The sequence below is a fragment of the Megascapheus bottae genome, chromosome 7, assembly GCF_031878675.1.
Source record: "Megascapheus bottae isolate mThoBot1 chromosome 7, mThoBot2.hap1, whole genome shotgun sequence".
In the NCBI taxonomy this organism is placed as follows: Eukaryota; Metazoa; Chordata; class Mammalia; order Rodentia; family Geomyidae; genus Megascapheus; species Megascapheus bottae.
This window is the reverse complement of record NC_143515.1, coordinates 68,546,926-68,559,648: the sequence shown is the minus strand read 5'-3', so window position 1 is coordinate 68,559,648 and position 12,723 is coordinate 68,546,926. Positions and strand designations below refer to the sequence as shown.

At 44.4% G+C, this 12,723-nt stretch overlaps 1 protein-coding gene across 1 annotated transcript; it reads right to left on the bottom strand.

The window, feature by feature from the left end:
• Window positions 1-1,542: 1,542 nt before the first annotated feature.
• Window positions 1,543-11,335, bottom strand: Wdcp (WD repeat and coiled coil containing). Its single transcript, XM_090337376.1, has 4 exons — window positions 11,230-11,335; window positions 8,075-9,972; window positions 4,603-4,717; window positions 1,543-3,170 (listed from the first exon to the last, which is right to left on the bottom strand). Exons 2-4 carry the CDS (start codon window positions 9,941-9,943, stop codon window positions 2,980-2,982), a joined length of 2,175 nt encoding a protein of 724 aa, XP_090193502.1. The 5' UTR covers window positions 9,944-9,972; window positions 11,230-11,335; the 3' UTR covers window positions 1,543-2,979.
• Window positions 11,336-12,723: the final 1,388 nt, after the last annotated feature.

The following is a 12,723-nucleotide window of genomic DNA, read 5'->3' as shown; positions in this document are numbered from 1 at the left end:
AGCAGGAAGCCCGGGGCTGAATCCTCAGTACTGCAAATGAATAAAAGAACAAATACATTTATACTTTTTCAAAATGTATTTCAAAATTATCTGTCCTCTAAATTATCCATCCTCAATTCTTTTTTTTTTTCTTTTCCCCAGTCCTAGGCTTGAAATCAGGGCCTGTACACTGACCTCGGACTTTGCTCAAGGCTAGCACTTTACTAGTTAAGCCCCTGCATTTCTAGTTTTTTTCTGTGTATGTGGTACCGGGGATTCAAGCCCAGGGCTTCATGCATGCTAGGCAAGCACTCTACCACTAGGCTGGCAAACTCCTGGTCCTTAGAGACTTTTTAACCCTTGTACAAGAAGACATAAGAGCATCCAAAACCAGATATCAGTGGCTCACACCTGTAATACTAGCTATTCAGGAGGCCGAGAGCTGAGGATCCAGGTTCAAAATCAGCTGGGGCATGTGAGAGTCTGTGGGATACTCACCTCCAATTAACCACCAGAAAACCAGAAGTGGCACTGTGGCCCAAAGTGGTGGAGCCTTGAGCAGAAGAGCTCAGAGACAGCACCCAGCCCCAGAGTTCAAGCTCCACAACTGACCCAAAAATAAATAAAAAAACCTAAAACAATCTAAATGTCCATAACAGTATAGATAAATGTGGCAACTCAACAGCAAATACATACAAAGCACATATAAAGATAACTCTTTGAAATAAGAGAGGAAATAAAAGCAAGCCACAGACTGTAGATAACACAATGCCATTTTTATAAAGCTCAAAAATGAAAAACATTGTAATGTTTTAGCCAATGTGTAATATGTGGTAGTAGAAATCCCTTCTCTAGAAAAAGAAAACGAATGAGAAAACAATAATTACAATCATCAAAACATTAGTTATCTCTGGTGCTATACAGTCGGTGGTATATAGTTCTTTTATAATTACACTATTTTATACCATATATAAAACATATACTTTACAATAAATATATAATAATGTATACATTATATGTGTGTGCATGTGTGTAGTTTATATCAAATAACGCTAAGCCAAAATTTGAGAAAAACTTCGTTATGAGACTTATAAATAATACTTCTGTTTATTCAAAATATTTTTAATGTGACCTTAGGTGACAGTTTACAGATTTAGTGCTTCTTTCCTTCTTGCCAAAAAATTATTGCAAATACTGGATTAGTTACTATGGTTCCAATAGTCATAGTAACAATAGAGGCCAAGGAACTGCCTTCTTGTATAAAAGTTGTTAAGGAATCAGATTTCACTTTGAAACAACTTATATTCTGGATTGTGTCTACCAGAAGAACACAAAGGCAACCTATACGTATGTAAAAGCAAGAACATTTCTCCATACCAGTAATAATCACAAAGGAAATAGCATCAAAACATTCACAGCGACGGCAGCCCCTATTAGTGATTTTATGAAGACTCATTCACAGCTCTGGCCCTGAGAAGGGTGACTGTAACATACATCTTGAGACATGCACATTGATCTTACTCAAGGGTCCCTTAGACCCCCTCTTTAGACTTCCTAAACCCCAGACACTTCCCTCACAAATGGAGCCTCAGACAAACCTCAGACTGTCCTTAGCCGCCACTCTCAAGCCACTGATTACAGACAAGTGGCTTCCCCTTCCATTACCCCAGCAGATGTCTAATGCATTTGAGCCACAAAATGGCTCCTTGCTTCTCCCTAGCCCAGCTCCATCTTCATAAACTGTAACAGACAGATAGGAGCCCCCAAGGGAACAAAGTATTTCCTTCCTGGATAATTTTAAAGGAAGGGGGACAATCTATCTGCTAATGGAGTCTGTATGGCTCAGAGAACATATCTGCATATGGGCTCGGGCTTGCTGCTCCCAATCGATCTGTCTGAAGGCAATGGGGAGTGCCATGTCCATCTGGGGGACGCAGGGCTCTTCCTGCTCTGGCTAAGCTGGTGCCTTACAAGTATAATAAACTGGGCTTTTAGAGCTATCTTGGATTCAGTGAAATTTTCAACTTTCTCAAATACATGCTCTCACAGATTCTATGTTGGTCTTTTAAGACCTGGAAGGAAAAGAAAAATATCAAAAACTAAAGTGGTAACTTGGGCTTTGGGTATAGCTCAGTGGTAGAGCATTTCCCTAGCATGTACAAGGCCCTGGGTTCACCTCTCAACACTGAGAGACAGACAGACAGAGTTAAAACAAGAGACTTATAACAAGAGGAGTGAGTGGGGAAAATAGGAAATGTTTATAATCCCCAAACTAAGAAATGAAACAAACTTGAAGGAGAAAATCACTAGTGGCAGGAGCCCAGGCCTGTGCCTTAGGCCTCGGCACTGTCTCCTAGCATTAGTACGAGCCCAGATGGAACCCAAAGGGGTCAAATCACTTATTTCATTCAGAACTGACCCAGGGTCAATGTTGTACAATATCTGGATCTTTGATGGACTGAATTGCATAAGGAAGCAGAGGGGATAGGTTTAAATCTCAGCAGAAAAGAGTAACAGTATCACTAGCACCTGATGCAAACAGTGCTGGGAGCGGAGGTGAAAGGACACACAGAGCAGAGTTGCTCCAGAAGCAGCCCTGCCCTCATCACCAGGCCAAGAAAAACACCTACAACAATGCCAAGGTACCTGGTAAATGCTCCTAAGTCAGTTTTTACCCAGCTTCAGGCAGGGGAGACAAAGCCTCAGAGAAACCAACAAACCTAATCCACATAGCTCTGCAGTATTGTTTTGTTCTGGGAGTTCTGCCCTTATACAAAACCACAGTCATAAATACAGAAGCAAAGAAATTGTCGCGTTTCTAGAGTCATCTAACAAAGGGGAGCTCTGCTAGCCAGCATGCGCACTTGAATGACCACGCAAACCCCAGGAAGAGTCCATAGTTACAAGTGTGTCTGTTATGTTTGCATCTGAAGAACTACAAATACTCTGCTAACAGGTGTTAGCCACAGTGTCCACATGATTAGGCCAGCCAGGGCTAGCTCAGCTCGGGGTAGTCAGGCCTCCAAAGACCTGCAGGATCTGAAGGGAAGGATCCTGACTGTGAGAAAAAGTGTCTTTGGAGTCATTTGACCTGGACAAGCAGCCATCTCTCACGACAACTACCTGGGTGGCTGTGAAAGTCAATGGGATGAAACCTTCGCTGTCAGCACAGAGAAGAATCCAGTGTGTATCTGCAATGTAAAATAAACACGATGGTGACTAGGAGAGCTTACTCAAATCCACAAGAAGAGATTAAAAAAAAAAAGACTTCAAATATGGTCTTTTTCAATGGAATATAGTAGTTGATGATATCAAGCTTCATTATTCTAACATTTTACAGATGGGGAGATAAGAGGATCAGGGCATAAAGTCTCCTTACATGGCAGGAAAGGGGTATTGAGAATTTATAGTCATCCAAAGTTAACCAGTTAGGCAGAACCAAGGGGCTACATTCCCACCAGGGCTACGCCTATAATTTGAAACTACATGAATTTCCACCTTATGGAAACTCTGCTCTGCAGGTCTACACTAATCTATGACATTCAAGGAGTGTGAGTTGACTAGAACTAGTCTCAAGAGACCTAGAGAACCCAGAATGGTTTGTTCCAAGGCAAGGTACGGATCACTAGCATAGCACATGCTAGAATCTTCTCTGGTTGCTTCAAGTCTAATAGATCCTATTTTTTGACCCAGTGACTGTACTTCTGAAAAAAAAATCTATATTCCCCAAAATAATATGTAATATATACAGAGGTTTCTCTTAGTGTTACTTTTAGCGGTCATTCAGCTATGGCAGGAAGGGTTCATAGGAGTATTATGCTCCACCAACAGCCAGGACAAAAAGTGAGACCTTATTTCAGACCTAAACAGGACTGAAAGGGCTGTAGGCTTAGCTCAGTGGTGTACACCTGCCCAGCATACTCAAAGCCCTAAGTTCAAATCCCAGCAGTAGGACCAAACTAAAGTATTTTTAAATTAAAAATAAATAAAATCTGTAGTACCCTTTTCCTCCCTCTCTCCTTCCTTCCTTCCTTTCTTTTTCTTTCTTTCTTTCTTTCTTTCTTTTTTTCTTTCTTTCTTTCTTTCTTCTTTCTTTCTGTTGTTGTTGGTTGTGGGGATTGAACTCAGGGCCTGGGTGCTGTCCCTGAGCTATTTGCTCAAGGTTAGCATCCTACCACTTTGAGCTACAGTTGCACTTCCAGTTTTTGAGTGGCTAATTGGAGATAAACATCTCACAGAGAACTTTCCTGCCCAGGCTGGCTTCAAATCTCAATCCTCAGATCTCAGCTTCCTGAGTAGCGAGGATTCTAAGCGTGAGCCACTGGCCCCAGGCGTGCCATTTTCTTTTAAAAAACAACATTTTAGTCCAATAGACACATGAAAGGTTGTTCGGTTGTTTTCTTGACTTTTAGCTCTTTTCTAGTTTTTCCATGTACACACTTAGATTTTCCACTAAGGATATAAATTTCCTAAGGTAAGATACCACATTTTCTATATGTTCTAGCACCTCTAATTGGACCAAATATATGTCACATAGTTAATAATATTTGTCAACTATTTAGCAAACCCCTGCATGATATCTAAAATACATAGTGAAGGAGAGAGATTCTGAATTCAACCTACCATGCAGCATTTCAACAAGGGAGAGGCCGAACATCTGCTGAATGGTACTGAGTCTCAGTTTGCCATCGCAGAGAAGCACAGCTCTTTTTTCAGCAGGACCAACAAAACTGGACTTCTTCAAAACAAAAGTGATTAAAAAAACAACCAAGTTAACATTTCTAAAGAATAGAATGTGAGCCGGGAGTTTGCCCTAGTGATAAGAGTGCTAGCCTAGCATGCACAAAGACCCAGATTCCATTCCTCAGTACCACATACATAGAAAAGCCAGAAGTGGTGCTGTGGCTCAAGAGGCAGAGTGCGAGCCTTGAGAAAGCCCAAGGGTGGTACTTACGCCCTGCGTTTAAGCCCCAGGACTGGCAAAAAATAATGTGAAATTCTAATTTCCAAGTAGTCAGAAAAAGACCAAAAGTGAAGCTGTATATTTCTATATGAAAAAGGTGGCAGAGCAAGTTTTTAGTGAGTACAATGAATTCTATTTATTTATTTTGCCAGTCCTGGCCTGGAACTCAGAGCCTGCGCAATATCCTTGGACATTTTTTGCTCAAGGCTAGAGTTCTGCCACTTGAGCCATTGCACCACTTCTGGCTTTTTCTGTGTGTGGTAACAGGGAGTTGAACCCAGGGTACATGCATGCTAGGCAAGCACTCTACCAACTAAGCTACACTTCCAGCCCTCAATTTAATTTTTTTGGTGGTACTGGGTTACTCAAGACCTCAAACTTACTAGGCGGGTACTCTTAACACTTGAACCACTCTACCAACCCTTTTGGGGATTATTTTCAAGACAGGGCCTTGAATCATGCTTGTATGGGACTGGGCTGTGTCTCTATTTGTGCTTTCCATTGTCAGAAGCTAGGTACACCTCCACACCCAGCCTCGGTGCTCCCTTATTTTGGGATGAAACTATCACCTTGCTCAACCACTAATTTAGATGGCCTCTTGCTAGGATTACAGCCTTGAGCTACTGGGTCTGCCATAAATTTTTATTATTAATTTTTAAATTCTTTTTATTTTTTTGTCAGTTATGGAGCTTGGACTCTAGACCTGGGCTTTGTCCCTGAGCTCTTCGGCTCAAGCTAGTAGTGCTCTACAGCATTGAGCCACAGCGCCACTTCTGGTTTTCTAGTGGTTAATTGTGGACAAGAGTTTCATGCACTTTTGTGCCTAAGCCGGCTTTGAACGCGATCCTCAGATCTCAGCCTCTTGAATAGCTAGGATTACAGGTTTGAGCCACGAGGGCCTGGCTCTGTTTTATTTAGTTAATTAATAATTTTATTTATTTTTAGTCAGTTTTGGGGCTTCAACTCTGGGTCTGGGTGCTGTCACTGGGGCTAGCATTCTACCACTCTACCACAGCGTACCACTTCTCTGTTTTACTTTTGGAGATACACTCTGTGTGGTCCAGATGGCCTCAAGCAGTCTTGTACCTCAGCCTAGGGGCTGGCACCATAATACCTAGCTTCAAGACTTAGGGAGGAAGTGTGCAGGAGTGGGTTTGAAAGGAGAAAGAATCTCATTTTGTAGCTCTGGTTGGCCTGGAACTTGTACCATGCCTGTCAGAGCTACCTTAGTTCTATGATTATGAGCATATATTATTACATTTGGCTAGAAGTGAATTTTCTTTTTTTTCTTTTACTCTTTTTTTTTTTTTTTTTTTTTTTTTTTTGCCAGTCCTGGGCTTGAGCTCAGGGCCTGAGCACTGTCCTTGGACTTTCTCAAGGGTAGAGCTCTACCACTTGAGCTTCAGCACCACTTCCGGCTTTTTTCTATGTATGTGGTACCGAGGAATCGAACCCGGGTCTTCATGCATGCTAGGCAAGCACTTTAACCACAAGGCCAAACTCCCGGCCCTCTTTTTTTTCTTAAATAGACTAGTACTATGTAGCCCAGGTGAACCTAAACATGAAAACATACTCTAATCCATTCAGAATGGTGAGATAAGGAAAAGGAGTCTTAAATGTGTACTGTTGCTAAGTACTGGTGGCTCACACTTGTAATCCTTACTACTCAAGAGGCCGAGATTTGAGGATTGTGGTTTAAAGTCAGCTTCTACAGGAAGGTCCATGAAACTCTTATCTCTAATCACGGAAAAACCAGAAGTGGTGCCATAGTTTCAGTGGCAAAGTTCTAGCTTTGAGCAAAAGAGTTCAGGGACAGCACCCAGACCGAGAGTTCAAGTCCCCAAACTGGCAAAATAAAAATAAAAATAAAAACTGTGCCTTTGGGGCTGGAAATGTGGTTTAGTGGTAAGTGTTTGCTAGCATGTGTGAAGCCCTGGGTTCAATTCCTTAGTAAAAACAGAAAAAGCTGAAAGTGACACTGTGACTCAAGTGGCAGAGTGCCTTGAGCAAAAGAAGCTCAGGGACAGTGTCTAGATCCTGAGTTCAAGCCCCAGGACTAGCAAAAAAAAAAAAACAAAAACAAAAAAATCTTTGGTAGGAACTCTAGTAACAAACAAGCAAAAGTAAAAGTAAAACAAACACTTCCATTTCTGAAAAAGAATCCAATAGAAATAATGGTGTTAAGCATAGTGGATAGCTGAATGACTCCATTGAGTAAGGAAGAGGTTTTTTTTGGTTTTGTTTTGCCACCCTGGGCTTGGGCTATGGCCTATGCACAGTCCTTGGGTTTTCTCAAGGCTAGAGCTCTACCACTTGAGCCATAGCACCATTTTTGGCTTTTTACTATGTATGTGGTACTGAAGAATTGAACCTGGGTATTTGTGCATGCTAGGCAAGCCCTCTTCCACTAGGCCAAACTCCCAGCCAGGAAGAGTTTTTGTTGTTTGTTTAAAGCAGGCTCTCACTATTACATAGGCCAGCCCTCAATTTTCTCTGCAGCCCAGGCTGGCCTCAAACTCAATCCTCCTACCTTAGTCTTCCAAGGGCTAGAATTTCAGCTATGCATCACTATGCATGGCTTAAATTTTCACAATGAAATAACACAATTAGGGGCTGGGAGCATGGCCTAGTAGTAGAGTGCTTGCCTAGCATGCAAAAAGCTCTGGGTTCGATTCCTCAGTACCACATACACAGAAAATGTTAGAAGTAGTGTTGTGACTCAAGAGGCAGAACTCTAGCCTTGAGAAAGCCCAAGGACAGTGCTCAGGCTCTGAGTTCAAGCCCCAGGACTGGCAAACAAAACAAACAAACAAACAAACACAATTCGTGCACACATGCACATTATATATATACATATATGTTTACATATATAGTTCTAAATATAAACTGAGTATCAGTAAAGTCATTCATTTTTTCACAGTAAGAATACAATAAAACCATGGTGTATACTAGTATGGTTGGTGGGCTAACATCCAAACAACCTGTAAAGGTATATCAATTTGCCTGTCAGGTATATAACATGCTCCTATCAGTTGATTTCAATTAGAGCACCTCTTCCCTTAGTACATTTCTGGCAGGACCTATGTCTATAGGGGCTTGGATGTAGTGGCTGCTCCTCAAAGGAGCAGTTACCTGAAAAATGATGTCAACGTAAGGGGGATCCTGGGAGAGTGGATACACTGGAGAGGATTTCTTCTTGGTACCCTTGAATTCATGTACAAAGTCCATGAGCTCAATAATATTCTGCTGCATTTCAGTCAGATGCCTTGATAAAATTTCCCGTTCCTTGGAGAACTGATGTGATTCCTTTTCCTGTGGTAAGTTCTCTTTTGGAGACACATGAGAAAGTTCTGGTGCTCTGGTGTGGTCTGGCAATCTGCTGGGTCTGGACAGAGTTGCCCAGATCCAGGAGAACTTCCGGAGTGTTTCCAGGGAACTGGAATCCTCAGAGGCAGTGGAGAGGGGACTCTCGATTTCTTTAACAAGGGTTCCTCCAGACCTGGCCTTTTGGTAACTGGCCTCAGCTGTGAATATGGGCTCCCTGTTTTGTTGACAAACACCTGAGTAAAGATTTTTAATTTTTTCTCTGTGTGCTTTATTTAACAGAGTACTGAAAGAAGAGTTGGTACTTTGGCTTTCATTGGATGCCACTAAGGATTCGTCTGTGCCAACATTCTCCAACACCACTTCTTTAACAATCAAGCGAATGGTAAACTGATCAGACTCTGAAGAAGGAAGAAATGTAGTATCAGTGGGCTTTTGTTTTCCTACCAAAATTAATAATAATGTGTCTGTCAAGAAACATATGCCCTTTGGCCTTTCATTACTCTCTAACTGAATTTGCTGGATGTTTGTCACAGAAGATGGAATGACAGAATAGATCAAAATTATATTACAATTATTAGAAGCCACAGCTACTATATGTGCTTTAAGATTAAATGCTATTAGATCAGGAACTAGAATGCCTGGAATGGTGACTTTTCTGGTCATGGTAACTGCCTTCTTAAAGGTCACCAGGATCAGATGGGAAGAATCCTGGCCTGTTCCTGTCAGGAAGTCTTTTTTTGAGAGATAAATAAGGGGACTCCTTTCAGACCTGGGTCGGTTGAAATGTATATGAGTTAGATCCAGAGGATCAGAAAAAGTAGGAGAAACGGAGATTTCAGAGAGAGATGCAGAGGTTTCTGATTTTATTTCGGAAGTAGTTGTTCCTTTATCCCCACAGTGCACTTTACTGACGATTGGACGAATGTGGGGACCGGTGTCTTCACCAGTGGGAGCAACATCAAGGGTTTCAGCTGCATTCAGGCTACAGATCTTATCTAGTGGAAGCTCAGTGGCCACAGCAATCTGGGAGTCCACAGTGGCTCGGATGGAGCACACACTGCTGTCCACATCAAACACTGGGCAGAAGGAACACTTGTCAAGTGTCCTCTGAGAACTGTCCCAAATGTATGAATGGAGGCTGCTGCCTACAGCCACCACCAGTCGTTGCCCATCCCGGGTCCAACATGCGCAGTGAATGCGGTCCTGGGTGTCGAGGCCTACTTTTATCCGGGAACCATTAGGGATATGGATGTTTGGGAAAACAGAGACATTCCCTGCAGTCAGCACCACCAAGACAGTGTTTTTAGGATGCCACACGCAGCCCTGGGGAAGGATAGGGAGTGATTCTCTAATCTCCAAAATCTGAGACATTGGCCTCTGGCTTTTGCCCACAGTGCTCACACACAACTGCCACACGATGACGTGGTTCTTGTGTTGGACAGCAAGCAAACTGGGCATGTCAGCTAGGCCAGGTGGGGCCCAGGAAAGCCCACAGACATGTTCAAATTGTCCAAGAACTTTGGATTGCCCGAACTTGACTTCTCCGCTGTGAATCTGCAAGTTAGTCAGGACCACTTGGCTCCCATCCGTCCAGGCGAGGCCATGGGTTGGGTGGATGGCTTGAGTCAATACGTTCAGTCCAGTCCTGAGCAAAGTTCCTTTTCCCAACTCCATCCTTTAATGGCAAAGGTTATCTGAAATGACTAAAAAGGAACCAATCACCAGGGAAATCCAGAGAGTAGAACATGAACCCTTCAAAGGTGAATACTGTGAGACAGAAGAAATGTTGCAAATTAAGAAATTAAATAAATTTAAATTTAAAAAAGACGTAGAGCATTATCAAGCAAATGTATAAACTTCCATTAGATATTGAATTGAGGAAATAAAATTTTCTACTTCCAGAAAAAAGGACAGGCCAGGTGCCAGTGGCTCACGCCTGTAATCTAAGCTATGCAGGAGGTCTGAGATCTGAGGATCATGATTTGAAGTCAGCTCCAGCAGGAAAGTCTGTGAGGTTATCTCCCATGAACTACTAAGAAGCCAAATGTGGAGCTGTGGGCTCAAGTGATAGAGTGTCAGTTCTGAGTTAAAAAGCTAAGGAGGGGGGCCAGGAATTTGGCCTAGTGGTTGAGTGTTTGCCTAGCAGGCACAAAGACCTGGGTTTGATTCCTTAGTACCACATACATTGAAAAGTGGTGCTGAGGCTCTAGTGGTAGAGCTCTAGCCTTGAGAAAAGTCCAAGGACAGAACTCAGGCCCTGAGCTCAAGCCCAGGACTGGCAAAAAAAAAAAAAAAAAAAAAAAAGCTAAGGAAGGCCTGGAAATGTGGCTGAGTGGTACAGTGCTTGCCTAGCATGCATGAAGCTCTTGAGTTCGGTTCCTCCGTCCCATGTAAACAGAAGAGGCCAGACGTGGTGCTGTGTCTCAATGGTAGAGGGCTAGCCTTGAGCAAAGAAAGAAAGAAAAAAGAAAAAGACCCACAGACGAGCCACTGGTTCTAACTCGACGGCCTCGATTAAACTACTCTGGCCGTATCTCTTGGGCCCAGGGCACGGACTGCCTGCAGGCCAGTGGCCTCCTGCATGGGTACCTCTCTCTGACACTCGAAGCTGCATTTCCCAGGGTGGTGTTCAAGTCGGATCAACTCTTCACAGTCGGAGGGATCGCTCTGGAGGAGCCCCAGCTTCTCCCACTACGGAGGCCAGAGTCTTTCTGGAGGAAGCGTTTTATTCCAAACGCTTCCTTAGGTTGTAAGACCGCCCCCGAACCCCAAGAAACGCACCAGCTAGCTTCCCCCGCGCCGGCCGGGTCCCCGGCGCCGGCTTCCCCGCGGCCCGCCCCATCCCCTCCGTCCAACGTCCATGTCTCCGCCCCCATCCTCCTAGTACCGCCCGAGGCCCTCACCGCCCACCCCCAGCCTCTCCACGTCCGGGCCCGGCCGCGAGCATGGAGACAAAATACCTTTAGTCTCCCACACACAAATTATTGGGGTCCCCGACGCAGCCTTGGGTTACAGAACCGGAGATTAGCAATCGGGTGGCTAACGGAAGCAGCAGGTTCCCCTCTAGTCCAGTCCTCTGATTGGTTAGTGAAGTCTGGGCCGGTTCCGCGAAACTTCCCGACGATTGGCTTGTGGATGCGTCATGTTAGAAAAGTGTCCTTCTAATTGGCCAATAGGCTCGTACTTTTGTCGCAAGCATTTCTGGGAGATGTAGTTCTAAAAACCGCCTGCAAAACCAGACGCAATTTCTCCCACCCAAATGCTTTATCCCGTTCTCCAGATTCTCATCGTTTTTGTAAAGTCGGAATCATAGAGTCAAAAGAGTATCAATATTGTTGGCCTTGCCTGAAGGAAGGAAGACTGGAAACATTTGGAATTTCCATCAATTTGATTCCCTTCCAATTCGCCCCCTCTTATTGCCCTTCTTATCATACGCAAAACACAATGTTCTTTTTTTTTTTTTTTTGCCAGTCCCGAGCTTGAACTCGGAGCCTGAGCACTGTCCTTGGGTTTTCTCTAGGCTAGAGCTCTACCACTTGAGCCACAGTACCATCTCCAGCATTCTTATATGTGTGTGGGTACCGAGGAATCGAACCCCGGTCTTCATGCGTGCTAAGCAAGCACTCTACCACTAGGCCAAACCCCCGGCCGGACACAGCGTCCCTCTGCACATTTTAAATATGCATTCAAAAGAACCCTCTCCGTAGGGTGACAAGCCTCATTCCACACCTCCGCTTGTCGTCAGAACTTGTGGTGTTAGGTTATCTTTAGGCTTCACGACTTGGAAAACTGGGCCATGTTTCGAAGCACCCACGTAAGATTTGAGATCCCGACCAAAGTCAGCCCAAGGGTATCAGTGGCCTCGGGTGCGAGCTAGCCTCGGGCAAGAGGAGAGGGTGGGGAAATGGAGGAGGAGCCCCTCAAGCTTGCGTGCCTGTGCTCAGGCAGAAATTTCTCCTCATAACTTCCACTTCAAAGGTCAGAAGTAAACTTCAGATGGCCTTCTTGGAACAAGGCAGGTAAAAATGAGGAGGAAAGAAGAATGCACGGGCTCTTAAACTCCCTATTCATTCTTCAAATCCCGTCCGGGGGAGTGGGTATTCACCCCTAGTAGCCCGGTGTGCGTGAAGGCCCGGGCCCCATCGTCAGCGCCATGAATGAATGAGAAAACATCTTTCGACCTTGCTGGGTCTGTCGGGGAGGAGAAAGAATTCGCCCACACCTTCCACAGCTGTCCGGGCTCCACGCCGCCGCGGTGTCCTCAGCTCGTTTCTGTGGGATCGCTATTTAGTCTGACTTCGCTGGGTGAAAAGTGGGACCCCCCACCCTCCCTGCCACTTAGGCGCGTGGCTTAGAACCACGGTGAGACGGGGAGCAGGGGCTGAAGGTGGTTGGGGGACCTCGTCACCCCCCTCTCCTGCTTCGGTCGGCACCTCTAATGCAAGTGCTGGTTT